General features: G+C 33.0%; 1 protein-coding gene and 1 non-coding gene across 16 annotated transcripts in view; both read right to left on the bottom strand.

Moving 5' to 3' along the window:
- The window catches only part of LOC107994634 (xaa-Pro aminopeptidase 1), a 39,570-nt gene that overhangs the window by 12,521 nt on the left and 2,199 nt on the right, over window positions 1–24,850 (bottom strand). For all 15 annotated transcript variants that reach the window (XM_028665154.2, XM_062073863.1, XM_062073855.1 and 12 more), the window contains one exon: window positions 24,743–24,812. In XM_028665154.2, the coding sequence (XP_028520955.1) occupies window positions 24,743–24,788 (46 nt within the window). In that variant the 5' untranslated portion in view covers window positions 24,789–24,812. The remainder of the gene's footprint in view (window positions 1–24,742; window positions 24,813–24,850) is intronic.
- Window positions 14,479–14,551, bottom strand: Trnaa-agc (transfer RNA alanine (anticodon AGC)). Its single transcript has one exon. It is a non-coding gene; the product is annotated as a tRNA-Ala (tRNA).

Here is a 24,850-nt window from a genome sequence, read left to right on the forward strand (position 1 = left end):
TTTTTTTACATTTCCATTATTATTCTTTATTATTATTTATTATTATTATCTTCATTATTATTACAAAAAACAAACAATTATCGAAAATTAATAAATAATAAAAAAAATTGTGAAAAGTTTGTGAAAAAAGGAAGAGAATGAAAAAAATTGAAAGAGGAAGAACGAAAGGCTACTACGAAATACGTGTCGCTTCAACACAACTTTAAACTGACTATGTTAATCGACACACCAATACTTTTAAACGTTTCCAGGCCATGTTATCAAACTACTTTCCTACTTTCCATTCACCGAGCACCATTCTGTTCTTCTCGTCTCGCCTCATTCTTGGCTATTGGTTCACCACTCGTATTCCTGTCCTGTAGATATCAGGATCCCATATTCTAGTAGGAACGTTTAGTCACCTCGCTCGTTTACGAATCAATCTTCGGATTAAATCTCGGATTACAGAGACGTAACTATCACTGTTATCGGAAAATCCATGGAATTTGATATAAAAGAGAAAATTATCGAAGAGATTACGCTCGACATGGATGAAATAATCTTTTCTCAATATTTTCACATTTTTATAAAGAGAGAAATGAAAAAAAGAATTAGAAGAATATTATATAAAAAGAAGGAAATAAAGGGAGGCAAAGGTAAAGAAGAGTAATAATGTATTATTAATAAATACAAGGATAAATGGAGAGGATAAAAGATAATGATAAAGAGAGCAAAACGTTAATTATAAAGAAATGGAAGCGAGAGAGAGAAAAAGCGATGAGTATTGATTAAAGAAGAGAGAGATAATATGTGATAAAAAGATGAAAAGATAAGGATGAAAAAGAGAAACCGATGCTCGACAGAGAAGGAAAATATATTAAAGAGATAGAAGAGACAGAAGATGATAGGAAAAAAGTTAAATGGGGAAGGATGATAAAATGGAGTGACCTCTGTGAAGTGGGCATCGCCATTTGTTTTCTTGGTCGTTACCACGTTGCCGTCGTTCGTCTACCATTTGTTCACCACTCACTTTTGTGCTTCTCTTGTAACAGAGTCGTATGAAAGCGAGGAGTTGTTCGACCTCGGCCCATGTGCACGTGTAAGTGAGTACGCGCGTGCGTATCGTAGCGTAAACGATTTCATTCATATGCCACGAGTCATCAGTGGCGAATATGAAACGAGAATTGATCATACATAAATATGTATTATACATACGTGCATATACTTTACATACGAATGATGGATAATACTTTTCCTAATCATACTTAATTATTTATCTTGTATAATAGTTTAATTTATTTGAGTACAAGAATGAGAAAGAATTATTCTTTTTTTAAATCAATAACAAAATTTTCGTATTATTTATCTGACAAGATAGTAAAGATAGTGAAAATTATATATATTTTTTATATTTGTATTAATTTTTTTTACGATGGAAATGATATTATTAAATGTTTTAGATCAAACATTTATATTATCGAGATAGTTAATTGTATTATAAAATTTCTTTGCTGTGATTATAGATGAACCATTTAATTGTAAATGTTATTATTAATCGAAATGATAAATTTTAATCGGTGTGATTACGTTAAGAAGATAGAAAAAACGTGAAAGAACGCATCGGAATACTTAAATTTACGCGCCAATTCCCATCGCTCGAATCATTCGATTTTATCGATGGACGAGGAGGAATCGAATGACCTCGAGACTGCGAGAACAGATAAATGATCGAGATTCTGCGACAGTGGACCGTTTCTCGAGATGATCTTCAACATCTGTTGATCCGGCTATCATGTAAGGATAGCTGGTATTTATTTCATCTTACACAATCTCTGGACCAATTTGATTGCTTGGCCACTTCTTCTTTGCTTACTCTCCAATTTCCTATTTCTCGAACCAGTATAGGGAAAAATCAATTACAATTCGAAAAATGGAGCGTTTCTTAATGAATGGACAAATGAAAAAGGTATTTTATAAAATAATTAATTAAAATATTTCAATAAATCTGTCGCATAAAATATAATCTGTCTTATACACATAAATTATTTATATATACTTATATGTATATTTATGTTAAATTGTTTCTCAATTTCCTTCATTTTGTATTATATAAAATTTTGTATTATTAAATGGTAAATTGATGACGTGTATAATTTTTTTGTGATATAGATTTAAAAACAATTTAGATATTGCATTGTATATACAGATAATAAGAAATTAAAGAATAAATATTTCATATAATGGCGAATAATTGTAAATTTAATAGATGAGCTAAAATTCTTAAGATCATAATAGAAAAAAAAAAATAATATATATATAAAATATGGAATTCAATTATTTTTATCTTTTTTAAAAGTATAATAACAACATAAAAGATATAATTTGAAATAAAATATGTACAATAAATATATATATAAATAAAATATGCAAAAAATATAATAGCTTACAACAAAATGATATACTAGAACACAAAAGTGAGTAAAATTTTCAAAAGTTAAATAGCCTAATTGAATTCCTTGGTATTATTAGATACGACACCCGATAAATCCGTCACTGACGGTGAATGGATGTTGGCATCCTGAATAAGAATATTCAAGTACATATATATATATGTATATAGCATAGAGGATATATTTGATTAAATCACTTTTCATTCCTAAATAAATAAATGTCATTTCCTTTTATTCTTACGAACAAAATTAAAAAGCACAATTCAAAGTAATTGTATTACTCGTATAATTGTGTGAAATTCTACGAATGAAACTTTCAATTTTTTTTATCCTTAAAATTAATATTTAATATTCAACAGTTAACTGATTTGATGTTAAATAAAGTTTATACGCGGGAAGAATTAATCAGCGTTCCTTAAAAGGTTTTATAGCGTTAGGTATCATCACTGGTAACCATTTTCTTGTCGAGGAATAACTGTATACATGTACTTATTAATGCTAACCGTACTAAGTGATGCAATTACCGGTATAAATAAACTCCAACATTAGAAAACGGGAAATGCAACAAAAAATGCGTTTTCCTTTCCGTGTCAACAGAAACTTCTTGAGGTCGATGTTGTCGCATTTGTTCGTCACTCACTTTCGCGTTTCCATCGTAATAGGATAGCATTTTAGTTAAAGAGGTTCACAGACAGTTATAGTAATTCAAGCTGTATAACTTCTTACTTTACTTATATCTATCTTACATACACATAAATCTGTCCTATCGTTACACTTTTATCATTTATTCTTGAAATACTTGATATTTTATTCTATGATATACTTGAGTATATCAAATCGATCGAATTCAATTCTCATTTAATTTTCCTATCCTATATATTCTCTACTCCGTATCGATTTAATATTGTACTTTTCTTGTATTGTAATCTATATTGATAATTTTTAAATAAAACTTTGACGTAAACAGGGCAAACTGTATTAATTATTTTAACACAAAGAATGTATTAATCGTTCAAAAGAGATCTTATTAACATCTTTGTATCAATTTATCGTAGTGAAACAATCATATTATGAAATACGTAAGTATAACCGTAATTTACGATATTCACAAGAATATTTAATATTAAATTCCCGATATAATTTTACGACATGAGAATCATCGAAAGTTCAATTCTCTTAAATAATCGAAAGAAAGGATCAGCCTTTTTCTACGATACATCTGAAAAATTATCTGGTAATCTCGAACATTTCTCGAATCGCGCCACAGTCACCGGTCCGTTTCATCGCATTCGAATCGCGCGTCGAGATGATCTTCAGCTTCTACGTATCAGGTATTCATGATGCAAAGCGATCTTTCCATCTCATCCGTGGCTGGACCACTTCTCTCCGTATCCTCTGACTTCTTGTTCCACGTTTCGTCCACGCTACCTCTATCATTTCATTATCCCTGCGGCCTCCTCGTGCTCGTTCCTCGTTCGTTCGAGACGCGCAGAGAGCGCTCGTCTTGTACTCATGCGGTCTTGTTCGATCATTTTCCCCCCAAGAAAACGGGCAAACGGTTTCTCCTGTCGTTGTCTGTCGCGTTGTCTTATCAGATCGACGAGCTCGTCGGCAGACGAAAGAAGGAATGTTGGATCAGCGACTTATACGATCGAGAAAGTGTCGACGCGAAAAATTCCTCGGTATCCCCTTTTGTTTCAACCGTAGCAGGGACGTATATTGGTTTCGCGGTCGAACAGGCTTCGATTTGGGATGGCTCGAGGCTTTTTACAACAGGAGAACAGAAGAATTGGAGGGTTGAGTCTCGAAGGGTTGTTTTTTTTGATAAGGGTCCTTTTTATCTTTTGTTTCTTCGAGCTTCGAATTATTATCTTTTCTCCAGAAAGAATTCGTCTTCGCACAACGGAATTGCACACAGGTCGAAAGGAACGTTTGTGTAAGGCTCGAGTATTACAGTGAATAAAAGATCTTACATCCTAATTTTTTAAAATTTATATGGATAAAAATTATTTCGATTCAATAATCTACAGATATAATGTGCAGATTAAAAATTTTTTAATACATTAATAATTTAATAATTGTTTAACTTTTAATTTAACAATTATCTCTTCAAGTTTCGTGAAATCTTTTGATTATACGTAATCATCAGGAATTTTTAATTTATCTATCCAATAAGAGGATATAATGTATAATACAAAGAATGAATAAATAATAAACTGCATAATCAAAAATTCTAATCAATAAGATATACGAGACGAACGAACAGGCAGCAATTCATCGTGCCTTTCCACATAATGCACAAGATTATTATCTTCCATTTACTATTCTTATCATATAAAGACAAAGCAGCGATCTGAAAGAACATGATTACACTCTCACGTTACTATTTATTATTACAACTATTATCACCATTACTTAATATAAATCAAAGAAAAAAAAAAAACAAATGACAAAGATAATTGAAAGGAACATAAAATATGAAAAAAACGTGATTTGCAATCCATTGGTAATATCGTAACACACATATATATATATATAACATATATATATATATATATACAAGTGGCACGTAGAAATATGCGCGCGACGGGGGGTGGCTGCCGGTGGCGCTGTCAGCCATCATCGGCAGAGATCGATAACTCGGGATTGGTGTGCGTGCACACGTTCGCCCCGTCGAAGTTAACACGAAAAAAAGGTGGAAGGAAAAACGAAGAAAGTGGCGGCCGTAAAAAGACATCATAAATCGCGCAGCCGATCCGCGACACCCCGCAACGCAACCCCCTCGTGCACATACGATCCTGGCCGTAGTGAGATGGCCGGTTGCTTAAGTGGCCGATCCTTCGTTCCAAGGCTCCCACCTTCCCTTGTCTCCAGGCGTTCGCCCGTCCAAAGTCGGGCCGAGAAAAAGATGCTCCCGAGGTTTTTATCGGCTCCTTTCGAGGGACGAAGCGTCGCCGTTGCCCGCCACCCTGCCAGGCGAGCATCCGCGGTTGGAGCTCACCTCTCCTGCGAGCAGCTGGAAGGGGACACGGACAGCCATGCGCCTCGTCGAGGGGGATTAAACCACCCTGCGGTCGGAGCGGTGGCACCGCTCGTTCTCTTGGCCACCGCCGCCATGCTTGCGCATTTAGCGTAAATATGGAGGATGGCTCGTCGATCCCGTCGATTTCGCCTTTCTTCTTTATATTATGCATAGGAATTTAGCAGAGTTTTTCGATGGCTTCTTTTTCATCTTCGAGGATGGAATTCTTTAAATTCTGGATAATTGTATAAAATTGTATTGTTGAACGATACTTTTTTACTTGTATAATATATTAATTTTTATTCAGTTTATTTAGTTTTTCTTCTCATCTTGCGTACTTCTTTTTAAAAGTTTTTTTAAACGAAATATTTGTGAAATATTTGTGCGCGTAATTTCGACGATGCACGAATTGTAGCTTTGGAATATCTTGTGCAGGAGATAAGTTTGTTTAGAAAGTTGTGGGACTTTTTTCACAGGTTAGTTATATTTTCTTTTGTTTAATATTTGTAATATATATTCTCTTTTTTCGTGTCTTCTTTTATTTTTTATAGGATGTATTTGGAAAGATTAGATTTCTATGAAATATGTAAGAAAAGATATTTCTTATAGCTGAGGTGAAGATTGTAAAAAGAACGCGATTTTTGTATTTCTATCAATTCATTGAAAGACTGGAGAGAAAAGAAGACAAGGATTATCGGAAACTAATACGACAAGGAGGTTTGCCAATGGCATTACCTTTTGAACAGGGTTACAGGATCATTAATAGGAGTAATGGTTCTTCGAATAAGGATATCTCGTTGTTGTTTTAACATTTCTAATTTAACTTTAAGACTCGATATTTCCATAATCTTCAAATTATTTCGCTTTATTCTCGTAGCGACAAACGCGATTAACGAACAGAAACGGGGAAAGAAATCAAATCTATGCCTCACAAGCCTCTCAAGTAATCTCGATAAATTCATCAACAATAAAAATAAAATTAATAAGATAATCCATCATCTTACTCAAGTCTACGATACACATTCATAATTACTACGTAAAACTATAATTATAGAAAGAAAATTAAAGAAACGATCGAAGACGAATCGCGCAACGAATCTACTACCCCTTACGCAACCACGCGTATCGGAATCTGTGTCTGTCTACCTTCTCTCTTCCTCTCCTCGCCACGTTCCACCATAAAGAGAAAAAAGTTATTGCAAAAAAAAAAAAGAAAGAAAAAAAAAGAGAGAAAAATTCCAATCGACCACCCCTATCTGCGTTCACCCCTCCACCACGTTCGATCCAAGACGTCATCGTCGTTAAGATAAACGGCGACGCTGCAAATATCTTGGGAGAACTTGAAGTATCGAGAGCTCATCAACCACACGGGGGTGCGTATCGACGAGTTCGATAACCAATAAATACAGGGGTGGCCGCCGATCGGGAATAGGAATTCCCGATTGGTTCTCGGAACGGGGATGCATGCGTGTACTAGAGGTCTCGTACCTTCCATGGTCGACCATCGAGGGGGAGGGGGAATCGATAAATCGAACGCGACCGCTCGCACTCTCGATGGAAACTCGACCGGAAATGGAGCAGGCTTCCATCGTTTTCAGAAGGTTTGGCTACCGATAATTTTCGATCACCTCTCACCCCCTCGTGAGACTCTCTCATCGACGTGGACGAATAAATTCATCGTTAACCCCGTGGTTGGGGTTGTAAATCAAGACGAGAACACGTTTTGCCGGCCGGTTTGCACGAGGCCGCGCCACTTTGTATTTATTGGAAAACAAGGGCGGTTTGGTAGCAGGGTAACACGAGGCTGCAGGGGGTTATTTTCAACCCCAAGGAGGGTGGCTGTGTTCCCGGTGTGTTCATTCAATGAATCACGAAACAGTCATTGACTGGTCGCTGCTTGTATCCTGTTTCCCTGCAGGGGTTTCACACAGCTGGCTCTTAGGGGCGCTCACGAGTGGTGGGTTTACTGTGGTGGTAGGGTCGGGTGACACACTCTATTCAAACCGTGGAAATGGCTGGTTTGCGACTGTGCGAGTGATGTTCGAGTATCGTAGTTGTGTTATTTTCTATCGATTCTTATTAAAATATTCAAAAATTATTGGAAATTAGAATTTTTCTTTATTCTTAATTCTGCTTTATTTATTTGTAGATTTGTTCTGCATATATATATATATATGTTTGGAAATTAATAATAAAAGAAATAGAAAGTTAATGATAACGAAAAATTTTAATGATAATAAAAAATATCATACACTTTTGATACTTCTAAAAAAAAAATGTGATTTGATATCCCATTATTATCTTAGATAATTCTTCTTTATGTAATTCATATATAAACATATTATTTTTATACTTTTATAGATATATGTAAATAGATATATATATATATATATATATATATATATATATATATATATATATATTTTAATATAATAACTATCATAAAAAAAAGACATACCAATTTTCATTCTTCGTCAATTTCAAAATCTGAATACAAGCAATACTGAAACAAGATCTTAGAAGCTTATCAGATTCCTTTATCACATCGAAAAACAAAATTATCCATCATTTCATCATAGAGAAACGAAAAATCAAATATATTTAATAAAAATAATTGCTCATTGACCAATCCACAGTCACTAAAATTTTCCAACGCGAATTCGTCGATATAAGTCCAATGAAAACAGTTTGCTCCAACGAAATCGGTTAGCCGTGCAGAGATATGAAAAAAGCAGCGAGGGTTAACGCGATGCTTCGATCTTGAAAAAACGAACGAGACCTGCCAAATAGATTAAACGGCGTTAAGGAGGTGGCTTTTGCACGTTGCCGTGATATTAGAGGAGTATCAACATTGCGGGAGTTTATTCTCGTTCGCTTCAATGAATTAATGTTCGATCATGACGTCGCGAATGCCGTGGATGGAGAGAGGTGAGCCACCTCCGAATAAAAGGCACAGCGAATGGGAGATAGGGAGAATCGGAAGCAGTTTGCCATTCATGGAAAGAAATGGGTTAGAACAGAAGAGACACGCGGTTATTAGGAATCTAGGAGGATCGAGAAACGAGATTGATTTCGATCGGCGCTGGAATTACACGATTCTTCTATATTTATATATACATATATATATATATGTGTGTAGCGTTAAATGTTTAATAAAATTAACATTTTACATCGTTCGAAGAATGAACAAATCCTTTATGATTCATTTTATTTCTCAAGTTCGTTAACAGTGATTAATTCTTGTTTGCCGATTTACGATCCCTTATCACGATACTTATTCGATTGTACATTTTGTAAATTTTGTAAATTTTTTTTAATAATAAAAAAATTAATAAATTAATAAATTGTAAATGAATGTGTTGTAAAGCGAGAAGAAGAGAGAGGTTTAGTGAGAGAGAGTTTCCACGTTGAAAATAGGGCAGACGATGTAAAAGCTTGGCCGCTGCACCAATTGCAATTTTGCACTCTTGGCAACGAGGTTTGCAACAAATCGTTATAAACAAAGTAAAGTTTGCAATTACACAGGAAAACAGAAGGTACAGCGATGTATTACCGATAAGCTGGCCGCGTTACATTTGTAAAGTTCACCTACTCGACGCGTGCTAACCTGGTACACGATGCGACATTTTGTATTTAAAAAAAAGCTCGATTATTGAACGATTTGATTGTTCGACACGCTCTCATTAACCCACCCACTCGATAATACGATTTATCGAAGTGTATTTACGAGGAAACAAACTTTCTGCATTAATCATGATAGCCTCTCGTTTAATCTCTCAATTAAATATGTATACGTTTCTCGTATTGAAATTTGCAAATTAAAATTTTCATGTTAAAATGTAAAAATTGATAAAATATATAATATTAATATGAAATAATATGGAATTATGGAAAATATATATAAACGTAATATTAAATTACTCGAATTTTTATTGCTCGGATACCTTTTCCAATCAACATACTGTATACTTAATAAATATTCTGATTCTGTAAAAAAGTTAAAATAATGCAAATTTTAACAAAAACATAAAGTCAATATATGCATCAAAATTTTACATAATCTTCAAATATTCATATAATAATAATTAAATAAAATTTACAAGCAACGATATCAAAATAAAGATATAATTTTTTAAATTCTATGAAAACAATTTATTTAATCTTCAATCAAGAGATATTATCGTAATAGAATTTATACGATAACGAATAAATATTTTTATAAATTATTAATTTATAATTTTCAAAAAAAAAATAAAAAAATGAATTAAAAATACCGGCCATCAATTCTTTTATTGTTTCAACTTTAATAATTCCGCTTAATCGTCGAATCTTATCGTATATAAATCACATCGTACTAAAATTTCTTGTAAAACTTTTACAATTATTTCTTTGTCATATATACGTCGCGTCGTACACATATGCATACTACAAAAGAGGAAATACATTCATCTTCCTCCATCCGTTGTCAATAACCATTTTTTGCTTACAGATATTGGATAAGTGACAGCGCAGGGTAACAGGATCGCACGTGATTCAAAGAAGCGCGTGTTCGGCGCCGGGGGACGTGCATTACGGACATTAATTAGGGTGGAACAATAGAGAACGAGAATTTTTACCAGGAAAGCATCGAGTAAAGGAGATCGAGGCGTGGGAGTAGCATTGCAGTCGACGCGAGCAAAATCGAATGGCCATGATATCGAACGAACGAATGGCTGGTATATGTCGCGTTTTTTTACCTTGATTTTTATTACTTTTTCCTCATATTAGAATCTTTTGTTAAATAATCTCATGCGTAACAATGAAGTATTTTATTTCATACTTGATCGAAGTATTGGAAATTATTTTGATTGATTGGGAATGAATTTGATAGTGTCTTTTATGGCGTTTTAAATATTTTGATACTTATGAAGTAAGATAGTAGTTGCATGGTAATATTCTTTTGTAGCGTTTTATTTCAATTATTTTTTAATTGGTTTAATTATTCATTGTTATGTATAAATATAATCAAATGTATTGTTGAATCGTAATGGATCTTGCAACTACAAACTGAATCTTTTGAATAACTATAATTTATTAAGATTAATTAAATATTGTGAAAAATTAAAGATAATCACATTATTTAAATCGAGAAATTATAATTAAATCTATTGAATATTGATATAATATTAATTTTAAAAATATTTTATGATATTTTATAGATGTTTTAATCTCTAAGAAACAATATTGTCTTAAAATAAGATAATATTCTTACTTATAATTGAATTCAATAATAAATAAAATAAAATTAATGCAATTATTCTATTTATCGAACGTTGGAAGCGTTCGATCGTGAGAAGGGAATGTTAAGGAATTCTAAGAACAAGAAGGGATCGAAGGGCCTGAGGGGCAATGCGTGGCCTTACCAAGGAATCAGCCCTCACAGGGAGTGTTCAAAGGGCCCGACTGCTTCTTATGTTTTCCACATATAAATGCACACAGTCAGAAGACGCATGTACGCACACTTTATTACGTACAGTGTCGATTAAGAGTTTATAAGAGTTATTCTCGTCATTGCGAATATTTCAAATATCTCGTCAAAAATATAATATATAAGATTTCCAATATTTTCTTCAATCAAGCTAAAACTTACTTTCAATAACTTTTCAATTCCCCCCTTTTTTCATATAAAATAATCATTGGTAAAATATTTCAATATTCTACGTTTTGACAAGATTAATTTAAATCTTGAAATTTCATCGATATCATTCAAATATGAATGTTGATTAATTTTAGTGTTCCCATATTTAATATCGAAAATGATTTAATCGTTAAATTTTCAATTGCGATTTTCTATATAACTTCATTAAATACTTTCATTCCCAAATACTGTCACGGCTTCGACTTTTCATCGATTATCAGATATTCCACCAATTATCGAATTTTTACGCGAAAGCAAACACAATGAATCGATTAATCTCCCCGTTAATTCGTTTCTCGGAGTTTTAGTCGACACTGTACGCTTGTACGTGACACCACCATAACTTTACCACGGTTTGCAGACTGGTTAGGCTCACGCACTGCTGCACGAACGTGAGTTATCGGGGAAGCATGATCTCCACCTTGCTCCTGTGACTCCTCCTTTACTCCTTTTTGGTGGCGAGGCCAAAGCCTGACTGCGGTCCAATTGTGCAAGGGACGCATAAACAACGAGTATCCTCGAGATACGTCACTCGATATCCATTTCCTCGAATTATTTCCTTCCACGTACGTGTGGAATACGCTTTTGTTTAATCTCATCTTTCGACGAATTTATTTCTTTGATAATTTTATAGTACAAGCTTGTATTTATATATTTTTATCCCTTGAAAATTTTTCTACAACGACTGTATCAATTATTTTATGATTAGAAGCACAAATCAAATAAAAAAAGAGTAAAGAAATTATTTGGTTACAAAATGATAATTTTACTTCTTTTATAATAGATTAGGTAATGATATTTATTAATATTTCATTGTAAATAAATATTTCTCTTAATTTTTTTGTAGATCGATAATAAATGTTATAACATATTAGACTCAGATCTACATGTATTTCATTTATCATTATTCTATTCCTTTTAAACATTGTACTAATTTTCCAATACTTTCAATATTTAATCAATTCATTTTTATCAATTAAAATCACAATTTTCATTTTCCCGTTCGATACGTTCATTTCGTTTACAGAAATTAAGAATTTATTAATTTCAATTTAAGCAATATTATGTTGCATAAGACAAAATAACACATGTGCAGAGTAAAGAGGCGCGCGTGTGCCAGGAAACGCATTTTCATTCACGACAAGTACACGTGGCACGCACATTACGTCACCTTGTCTACACACGCATTATTAGGGTTGCAGAACCGGTTTGCCGTCTCTTTATCAGCGCACGTATCGTCGTGGGGTATGCGTGTCCCCCTTTCAAAGGGGGATGTTCGCTTCTATACACTTGATCTCGCGTATACGTACGATAAAGGGTGGTAAATTTTGAAACGTTGAACAAAGAAAAAACACGTGGAGCAACAGGAGAGCACGAGATGAAAGGGGGTTGCATGGATACTCTGGAACGGTGATCCTTTTATTGTGACTCTTTTTTTTTTCAACCCTGACCGGATCAAAGAGGGATGTGAACGATTCACTTTCTCTTGTATGCGAAGTTATGGAACGAAAATGACGATTATCTGGCAAAATTGAAACGAGCACAGAATATGAATTGTGAAATGATACATTCGGGTTAATGTATTATTTAATCAATTGGAGATTTAATTGAGAATTAAAGCGATTAATTCGTAAAATTATTGATCTTGATATCTTGATTTTTGATGATGTTGTTTAATTAATATAATTATATATAGGAAATATTAATAATACTTTTCAGATAATTTCAGACAAAAAACAAGGAGAAAAGTGGAAATATTAAATTTTTTGAAACTTGAAAAATAAATTTCACTCGATATTTGTCTATATGAATAATTTATATTGGTGTTTAGAATAAGTCTTTTAAAACTTGTCACACGTATTCAATATTATTTATATCTTCTATGGGGCATGAAATTAAATGGGGTGAATAGAACGAGGAATACTGGAAAGAGCAGATGGGTTTTTAAGCTATGCATCTTGATAATGGTCACGCAGAGCGGTTTAAAAAAGACGCTTGACCGCATCTGAACAATAGCTCTGAGAACGTAGATCGGGGTAGGAACCAGGATCACAGAAATCAGCGGGGGTGCATGAAGTTTCAGTTACTATATATATACATATATCATGCTATTTTATAGTAAATTTTTTTAAGAATGATGGATAAATCAAAAATAAATTTAGAATTATATCGTATATTCATTTAAAGTTTTCATATAAGAACTATAAGTAAATCAAATATTTACCATAAATATTTTGATCTTATCATCGATTAATAAAATTTTTATCAGATATATATACATATCTTAATGTTACATGTAAAAGCATTATATATAATTATTTTCCATTTTCCGTGCAATACTACTTAAATGATTCAATTATAAAAATCTTCTCCAATATTTATACTATTAAACCATTATAGTAATAGAATTGTATTATAAAAGATAGAAAGATAGAGAATTAAAAAGAAACTAACAAGATTATTATAGAATTATTATAAAATTGTTTACTCATCTTTTTGTAACATCTTCAAACAAAAAATCTATTTATCAATAAATAAATTTAATAAACATGCCACTTTAAATTAGATCGATTTGCGGTCTAATAAAGATAAAAGAACACGTGTATATACGTGTATCAAGATTGAAATAACAGGTTTTAACGCGCATAGTCATGAAACACAGCTATGAATGTGTGCCGATTAGAGAGGCGATTAGGATGGATACGTGAACGACGAACCAGTACTAGTTTCTCTGCCAGTTGTTGGTAAATCATGATTTAGAATCAACCGGAAAACAGATTGTGCGAAGAGGTCTGCAGAGGAGCTAAACGAACTTAGGACAGCGCCGTGTAGAGAACATGTCTAAACGCTATACCTGGTTATATGTGTATACACACGCGCTATACTATGCACTACGAAATCACTACGATTTCGTGTATTGGTCAGTTCCATTCTTAGAAAACAGATAATCATCCCATTTATAACATTTTATTTGTCACTACATGTATAAATCGAAAATGAACGAATTATTGTCGAATAAATATACATGCGAATACAACAATAATAGAAAAATTGTAATAGATATTTGTGATATGATAATTAAGAAAATAATCATATATTTTTAAATGAGTGTACTTTGTGAATAATTCATGGAGAATATTATTCTAGATGAAGAAATTATTTAAATTTTTAAATAATTTAAATATTAACTGATCGATAAATATTAATCGGCAAATATTGAAAAATATTTATTGTGAATAATGTAAAAAAGATGTTCGTGTTAAATATACAATTTATAATTCTTAAAGATAGTAAATGAAATGTAAGAGAATAAAAAAAATATAAAATTTAAAATAAATAAAAATTAAATTTGGAGGCGCCGGGTATCGATCCCGGTACCTCTCGCATGCTAAGCGAGCGCTCTACCATCTGAGCTACGCCCCCTGTTATCAGATTTCTTTTCTTAACACAACTCGAGTTCTGGCATTTAATTTACCAAATAATGGCAAATATTTATTTTATAATCTTTACAAGTGAATTAAAAAATTTTTAAAATCAAAGATAATTTTTAAAATTTATCCCTTCCTTTACAATAATTAATCTTTTAAATAGATATAATGAGTTCTTCGTTTTTAATTCTATCGTATTATAAATATAACTTAAGTTTTAAAAATAAAACTTTGTTTCTTGTTTTGCAGAATAAAAAAATATATTAAAAAAAAAGGATAAAGAGAATATATTGTTAAATTTATATCCAAGACACTGTTAAAACAATAAGAATTTTATATTGCGATGTAATTTTTAAAGAATTATAAAAATTTTTTAGAATGCAATTACTTGTCCTTCAAGATGTGTCATGTTTCATCCCCCACTTGTTTCATTTGCTTTCTCATTTGACCACATGGCGCCACTCTGTTCACAGGATTTCAGAAACACAAAGGAGGATGAAATCCGCGAATAAATAAGATCGTGCAGTGCACTATCTTGGCTTGTTATCTTATCACCAAATGTTAACACTTTCCTTTTTTCATAATAGATTAAAATAAACAAAATTACATTTTGTTCTAAAATAATGTCCTTCTAAATAAACAAACTATAACTACCCTTAAGTTTTATAACGAAATATATCAAATCTTGATCAAATTTCATTATACAACATAATATTTTCTATTTATTTAATTTATATCTAATATCACTACTATCAAAAACTAAAATAAATATTTCAACGATGTTTCCTCGATTCGAAACGTTCACTAAAATCTCTTTCTTGTTACTCAACCTCCAATTTCGAACTTCTTACCCATCATTTCCTCTACCAACTTTCAAACTTCCAACTTCCATCCTTAACTTTCCTCTTATTTTCTCTTTATCCTTCAAATTCGAAGCTTGTACGAAGCATTCGAATTCTTTTCGATCCTCTTTCCTATCCATCTTTTACCGTCGAAAAATCACGAATCCGCGGCTTTAATACTGGATTACAGCTGGTCGAGAGAAGTTGATCGGGCAGAACACGAAGGGGTGAAGCTGGTAAGGTTGGGATGGGTAATCGATCAGGGCCGCACGCTCGATATCGCATCCCTCTCGATGTTCGACTCCACGTGCCGGGATAACAACATTGCTCGTTTCGTTAACCATAAATGGAGAGAGTCGGATTTATCGGATTTTGGAGTGGCATCGCGTATTCCCGGAAAGGGAAAGTCGATACAAACGGTGAAAGTGTGACCGTGAGAAAGAGATCCTGCGAAACCTCCGTGCCCCTATGGCGTCCTGCTACGTCACCAGGCCTCTTTTCCGATAATTTACCCCTCATTAATGTAAAAGTAATTCGAGGTGATGGAGCGAGGATGAAGTTTTGGATTTTACAAGTTTAACGTGACTCCCGTTTTGCCTCCTTTCAAAGGCTGCGGCCCTGCTCACCGTTTGCTCTTATTTTCCGATATCCACCCTCTCTTTTTATTCCCTTCTTCATTCCACGTCGTTCGTCCCCCCTCCTCCCCTTTTTTCTCGCGATTTCGCTTTTTCCGGGGATTTTTATTTTATTGATTTTACCATGCCTCTGTATGTATCACTGTCACCACTCTCACAAAGAGATGGAAATGGTAGTGATGATAGGGCGTTATAAGTGATTTGAATTATTTTAGAAATTAAACGTAATAAAATGTAATGTAATGTATTTGTATAATTGTATAATATAAGAGATATTAGGATGAAAGAATAAATAAAAAAGAGATGATAAATTATTTTGAATTAAAGGAAATATGTTTTAAATGCTTTTTGACCGTATATCACTAATATAATACCGTATGCCACTTGTATATAAAAATAGATAATATTATTTCTGTCGAATAATCGCTATACGAATATTTCCTCTAACGATTTAAATCATTTTAAATTTCTTGTGAAGATTGGAACGACTTCATTCGTAACTGATGTACACTAATATTCCAAGAAATATTAGTCTTTAAAACATCTCGCTCCAAATTTACACTTCAAATGAACACAAAGTTACTCTATGCAAGATTCACGTTTTCAAAGGAATTTCTGGTATGTTTAGTTGGCCTAGTTTTCTGGAAACTTTGCAGTTATATGGTCCAAAGTCTGAGCTATTGAGTGAACTATCTGCATGTAAACAGATGTAGAACAAATTTGTTATTTCTTGCAGCCATGAGCAGTGTATTGAATATATTTATGCATCAATTTCCGGAGAATAGTAAATAATTCTGACCCAAATTTTCATTTTTTAAAATTTTAAAAATATAATTTTCTTTTTAAATTCTAAATAGATTTAAAGATTTTTAATTGAAATACAAAATACTTTATATTATAACGATAAATCATTGCATTCACGTAAGTCATAAATGAAACTTCGTGACTATTTCACATAAAAAACATTAGAAAAAATTAAAAATTTTGTTATTAAAATCCCCTCGAAAGATGGAGGAAACTATGCCATTGAAATTGCTTTTTGTTTTATCCCGATACCTCAATCCGTTACCGAGATATAAGGACTTAAAGTTAATGGTGGACAGCTTTGGAATTATGAATTATGGCTCGCGACCCAGTAACCTATATTTTTTCCTAGAAACGCGTATTACGTTTTTCCAGGAATTTGGGATAGGTCAGTGAGACGAAGTGCAAGCGAGAGGTTCGAATTAACAATAAGGATGGAGATAGTAAACGATTAAAAATTATCTTTTTCTTTACACGACGATATCTTGGGAACCGGAAGTCGTATCGGGATGAATGAAAAAGCATTTTAAAGGGGAAGGTTCCGCGCTTCGAATGATCGCTCATTCGTTGATAAGAAGTCATTATCTTCGGAGTTACAGCGATTTAAAGTTTTCCTAATTTTAATAGCGTTTAATTAGATTTAAGGTAAATGTTTAAAAATCACCCTTTGCTTTACACGACGATATCTCGGGAACCGGAAGTCGTATCGGGATGAATGAAAAAGCATTTTAAAGGGGAAGGTTCCGCGCTTCGAATGATTTTTTATTCATCGACCGGAAGTGATTATCTTCGAAGTTATAGCGATTCAAAGTTTTCCTAATTTTAATAAGAAACTTTTCATCGGATTTAAAGTAAATTAATTAAACGGATCTATGTATTTATTTCTGGAAATAAATTACTCACAATGATCCTCTCATTAACGATAATGATAAAATAAAAAATATGTATTTGCATAAAAATCCGTAATTACAATTATAAATTTTATAGAAGTTTCTTCTCGAAAATATTATACCTATTAGCCTTCATCAATGCATAGGAAACGTTCAACGATTTATTGGATCATTAGAAGAATTATTTAAACTTGAATCGTTCTTAAAGAATATCTTTGAATTATATAATTATGCAACTACCAAGTCATCTTGATGTTTTAAATTGCCTATTTAAGTATTTAACAATTATACTATGTTATGGCTTGTTTCGACATCAAAGATCGTTAATTCACTTGTGACTTATGGATACGCAGCTCGACACAAAGCTGCTTTTATGCGAATCATCCCGAGGATGAAACATACTCGAGATTACTCATAGACTGACCTTTGTCGCTTCTCGAATAACAGCTGCATTTCCTCTATGAGAAAAGGAGCATGCAAGAAAATGTGCACAGTCGATGTGAGACGCGTTTATTCGTTCCAGACAGCGAATACTGTCAATGATTATGATACAACTATATCGAAAGCTTACTGTGAACTAGTTCAACAATGTTATGAACAGTTCAATAATTTTCAAATCATCGAAATTACTTTTATAATTTAATTAGGAGAAATTTTAAATAAAATTTATTTTACATTATCATAAATCATAAAGAATGCTTTCTGATTTGAACTAAAAAAAAAAAAAAAAATTAAAAAATACGAAGAAATTAACCTTTCAAGAAAGAAATTCGTCGAATTTTAAACACAGGAAGCTTAAACTCCCTCGTGATCCAAATTTAATCGTAGAATCAACAGAAGCACACGTTACCCATTTATTACATCATTTCCCTTTAAATTGATTTATCGAGTTTTCCTCGAAACGATGAAACAAATGAAATCTACGCGAGAACATGTTTCTTTCTGATCATCGATCATCGAAAATTGGTCAAAGGTTAAACTTAATCGAACACGTGGCGATTCGTTATGTCATACAAAAGCATTATCGAGTCAAGTGCATGCCTGACCCAAGGCGCCATGGAAATAACTTTTGCGCTCGCAAACTTCCGTTATTTATAGTGCAACCTGACCAACTATCTGCTCCTGGCTGTGTTCACATACGGCCAATCGAGTCTAGAATTCAACGGTCGAGTTTGAACGTAATGAATGTTGCCTCTTGTCCCATCTATTCACACCTTCATCACTCTTATTCGCATTACTCGTTCTCTGCATCATTCGTTTCCTCTTATTTGACGCATTCCAAATTTCAGTGAGCTATTTTTCAATAGATTCTTTTTTTTTTTAGATAATTAGACAATAGAACTTTAAAATATCATAATCATAAATTGGAACAGAATTTTAAAATGTACACATTCTTTAAACGAATGATCGAAGATTACAATTGCAATTGAAATTTTAAGCTTAGTGTTTATCTTATTAGTGTGATCAAAGTTTGCTTTCCAATTTTCATTCAAAATTCACTTGCGAGAAACTTCGTTCCACTTGATCCTTCCCTTGATACAACATTCAAATCTCTTCATCTCGTTGACCTAGACATCTCTCAATAGAGATGTGTTTGAGATGTTTCGTCACGATTTTTCACAATTGGTTTATTTAGAATTTTTCTTTTCGATTTAATTATTTAAATTTTCTGGTTATCCAAGTTCATTCGATTTGCAATCGAATCGTGAAAATTTTTTAATTCGAATAATTTTGGCTCCACTTTCTGACCTGAAGATAAATAAGACGATGAAAGATTTAGCCGACAAGTTTGTAAAATGGAGTTGACAGATAATGGTGCACAAATTTTAGTCTTGTGTAATAAATACACGAAATCAAATAAAATATTTGTTCTCATTTCGGATCTCATTTCGGAGATTTATTATAATCATGTTTAAAGTGAAATAAACGTGAATCTGATGAAATGTTTTCACGTTTTCATATTTCGAAATTTTTTCTTCAATTTTTATCTGTGTTAATTGAATCGAGCAATATTATATTACCTGGATTGTTTTAAAATCTTTAAAATCTTTAAACAAATTTTGTTATAAACGATAGAAAAGCGTTAATATTAAATACTTGTATTTGTAAAATAAAATATATTCTTTTTACGAAACGAATTCCGAAGTTATGCAAAGATACAACAGTTTGAGAAAAGATCGACGAATACGCATCTTTTAAACTTTCTTGCATGACGATGCGCGTAAATATAAACGTTCTCTATAGCCTTGAATTTTTCGAAAATCAACCCCCGCGAAATTCTTTTCTTACAACCGAAAACAGTTCTTAAATTAGAAGTGACGTAACGTCTTGTGTCGTGAAATTATCGAATCTACTAGGAATTATCAATTCTTGGAGACACGTAATTTTAAAATTTTCTCGGTATTTTTTATTTATCATATCGTCAAATTTTACGCTGCCGAATTATTTTTACATTTCAGCATAAAATTTACTCGAATCTGCGAACGAAGATTATTTGACAAAAGTAGAGGACTCCTCGTGTAATAATTTATCAGCACGAATCGTCATGGCAGTAATAAAGCGGAATAAATTTTGGATGGGGTACAGGGCATGTGTTCCATGCTGCGGGCCAATTGTTAAATGGAACGTGAACTTCGTTCAAACAACAATTTTCAATTCCATGATAAATTCATTTCCATCCTGTATCTTGTTCTACATAATACATCTATGCCGACAATGTTGCAACCTATTCTCTATCCTTACGTTTATGTATAACCAACTTCTCTCTCTCTCTCGAAAATTATGTGGGTTAAATTGAATATCTGATTAAATTATACATATAACATTCAATAGGCGAGACAAATATTTAAATTCCAACGATCAACTAAATAATAATTCAATGATACAATAATTGTATAAAAATTAAATCAAACTTCTTCTATGACAATCTCACGTATATAATTATATAATTACGTTAATTATCTTGGAATTAAAAAAAAAGGATTGGCAAATAATTCAGAATTGTTATTCAAATTAATGTCACGAATAAAGTTAGATGGACGTTTTGGAAAAGATCTCAGTTAGACATCTCAGTTTTTTGCGCCCGTCCGATTGCTTGTTCCACAGACCCGGAAATAACAACAATATCGACGGGATAAAATGACGTCGATCATAACAGATTATCCGAGCAACGTCATAAGTCAACTGGGGAGTGCTGGGACCTTCTATCACACTCAGACAGGATGTAACATTGAACTTAACTGGCTAATAACCTCCGGCTATATCCAATCTATATACAAACTTTTCATCTTTCGTTCCTTTAAATTTGCAACGTGAATTATGCAACACTGTCTCCCCTTCCTCCCTCCCTGCTGATCCATCGAGCCTTCATAAATGATCGGCCCGATTCAACCCGAGATTCGAGATTCGAAAACGAGCGTTTAAACGATGCGTGTAACGTGTTCAATTCTTCCGTGTAACAATGTTGCATAGAGTATCGTTACGTGATACTCTCCGCCACACGCTCGCTCGTATCGAACAAGCGCAACAAAGTTATGGAACCACTGTTAACACTTGGCTCACGTGTAACGAGTCCGCGGTTAAACACTTGTCGCTGCGTTTTTTCTCGTCGATAAAAAATGACGTGTGCGTGTGGGTACGACAAGTATGACAGATGACGAGGGTCCAGCCTCATAAACGGTTTGCAGACGGGACATTTGCAAATGCGACGAACGGTGTGCAATTTCTCAATGAAAGATGATCCGATACACCGTTTGGATTTTCCGCGACGGCCAGTTCCAGATATATTTCAATTTCGTCCCCTTTTCAATTATGATTTTTAATTAAAGGCAAATGTCGTGGTTGCACGATTAATTCAAATTTCACGATTATTTTTAAAATGCAATTTCGTTCCAAAAAATTACACTTTAATCAGGTAAAATAAATTACTTTCTTCTTCGAACGAGAGAGACTCTCTTGTTTCCCGAAAGACAAGAAGAATACAATTCCAAGGACGCATTTCCAATATATTTATCTCCTCCTTCTCCCCTCCCCAAAAAAGAACGCAATTCACGTACACGAATAAAGATTCAAATAAGAGGACACAGCTCCGAGGGAGGCTAAAAACAACTCTTTTGTTTCAAAAGCTTAATAAATATTCGTTAACGTGGATGCGCGACGAAAGCGCGCTTTTCACGCCGGAAAAAATGGCGGATTAGCGAGCGCCGCGCTCTCGTAAAAACTCGATTTTCGCGCGGACAACAAACCGTCCTTCCTGTGATCGGTTTATCCGCTACCCTCTTTATCCTTTTGTTTCTTTTTTTCCTTTTTTTTTCCTCCCCTCTCCATGTTTTTATATCCAGCATCCGAGAGGATCGCCACTATCGCTTCCGCCGATCGTAAAAAAGCCGCGATTTAACAAGCCACGAAAACTCGTCCGCGCAAATTCATCGAGTTTTAAACGAGCGGGCAAACTCGGCGAAGAGAGAGAGAGAAAGAGAGAGAGAAAGAGAGAGAGTTCTTCCGGGATAGAACTTTTTTTTTTGTATATTCCAACACCGCGGTCACTTCCTCTCGCTATATTTTTCACGGTCTTTTTTTTTATTTTATTCTGTTTTATTTTTCTCTTTTTTTTTTTTATCAATTTTCCGACAATTGCGACGATAGCGGCCTGGAATTGTTTCACGAAGAGATAATGCCGTTTTCGTTGATATTTATACGCGGGTATGGAGTTTTGTTTAACGGAGAGAGGGGAATGCAAAGACTATTGTTCTGCTTTTCCGTGTTTAACTTGTGTTTGGACTTAGCTTGGATTTAAATTCTGGTTTAATTAAATTGGGGAAGAGAATTTCGAGGATACTTTTTTTTTTCTTTTTTTTCAAGGTAGGAAGCCGCGATTTATTCTTTTCTTTGAAACTTTGTGACTTTGACAAAATGAGCTTCGAAATGAGCTTTACCGGAGACAAACATTTTTATTGTCTAGTTAATTAAATAAATTAATATTCTATTGTAAGATTCTTGAGTTTCTTTATTTATAATGTCTTCTAATGTATATGAATCTCAACAATTGAACCCAATCATTTATCCAATCCTACGATTTCTATCTTTGGAGGAAGATAGAATTTTATTTCTAAAAATATATATCAGTTTTTTTTATCATAATCACGCCAATCAAGTTGGAGATTCATCGGAGACTGTGTTTATTTTCACATATATAAACGGATAACTTCCGTTTTCGTCATCTGGCGATCAGAAATCGCAATAAAGCGAATAAAATAATCCGATTCAACGTCAATATTTGAGTTTCAAGGGAATTATACTTGTCCAATCCGTTAATCTTAGACTGGATTTTATCATAGTTTTATATATATATATATAATCACATAAATCGTATATCATAGTCACGATAACACGTCAATCTTATTGTGTTATTTGCCGTTGCAATTAGTCGGTAGAAATTTATTCATATCTGTCTGCGAATCTCATTTTAAATACAGATAATTTATTACACGAGCTGATGTATCTTTATTTAAAAATAAAATACTGATGTCTCTCTTCTAATCAGAGTTGTTCTACTTTGATAATATGTATCCAAGATAAATTTATGTTGAAATAGTGGCACTGCGATATTATTATCTTCATCCTCTTCATCTCGATTTAATTATTTGATTATAATTAAATCTGATCGTGCGTTATAACTATTATCATTTATTAGTAATTAAATAAGAAAGACTTCTCTCTTATTTTGTACAAAAATACAACGCATACGCAATTTTTGGCTACTTTTTCTATATACGTTACAATTTAAAATGCAAAGTTGCGAAACAAATTAATTAACTCCAATGATATTCCTCCATGTTTTCTTGAACAATGTTTTTTTGAACAAGATTTTATTAATTGTTATCAACTATGTCAATAGCTATGACTTTTCCACTTTATGGCAAACGCGACGCAACGTGCAATTAAAAGATCAAACGCAGTTTGAAACAATCCTCGAAAGATATATCTTGCTTTCAAACTGCGTTCTCTATATTTTTCCTCCCCCTCTCCTCCACTGAAATTGTCAATTGCCAAGTTTTTGAAAAACGTAGAACCGACGAAACGCGTCTTAACCCGATTTCACGTATGAAGGAAATGTCTTTAATTAATCAGAAAGCTTACGATTGCGGTGAACTTTGCTCCTTTCATTTGGAGGAAAGGCATCACATTCGTCGACCTTGTTAACATTTGCAAATTTACATTTTCACTCGGTATTCGAGTAAACGAAGATTTAAAGAAGATATTCAAATTTGTTCTCTCCTTATAGTTCTCTCTCTCTCTTTTTTTTTTAAAGTTTCATTCTTTCCACGAAGAAGTTTCTTTATTTTGCGAGTGAAAATCACTGGAGAAGGAAGCTCCAAATTTTTGTTTACTTTCTGTTTTCTCCTTTTTCTTCCCTTTTTTTGTTTATTATTTATTAAGAACGCTTCGATATTCCAAGAATTAAAAATGTCGAGATCATTTTTATACAGAATGTTACGTAAATGTTATATAATATCTTTACATCACGTTTAAAAACAAAAATAAAATACGTAATCGTTTCTTCCATACATTTGTGTCGTAAATTTTTATAAATTCCGATAATTCAAAATATTTTCTACACAATAACAATAACTTGAAACGTGGAATTCTAATTGAATAATTCTTCCGCATTTTTGTTAAAATTCCATTGCACATCTCGATAAATATCCAATGAATCTTTCTTCGTGCAATCAATTACATGAAATCACTTGTCTCGAACCATCTCTAATTCTCGTTTCAATAATAAATTACAATTACAATTAATAATCAACAACCTTCAAACATCTCCTCTCTAATATCCGCTCCACGATATTTTTATTCCATTCCATTTTTATTTCAAACGATATGTAAATGTGAAATTCTATTTTTTTTTTATTATCAACAGTAAATCCGTCCTCTATCCTTTTTTATAGAACAAAAAATTTCCAGTAAAATATCTCTCGAGTGACGTGACAATGAAAAGAAGGAATTTACTCACCAAGTGTCCAGAAGTAGACCAATATCCACTGCATCGGCTCCTTCATCGCGTCGATGCTTCCACCGAGACACTGAGGCAGGAAAATAAATTCGTGGCGTTCGAGATGAA

This window comes from Apis cerana, linkage group LG4 (genome assembly GCF_029169275.1).
Source record: "Apis cerana isolate GH-2021 linkage group LG4, AcerK_1.0, whole genome shotgun sequence".
NCBI lineage: Eukaryota > Metazoa > Arthropoda > Insecta > Hymenoptera > Apidae > Apis > Apis cerana.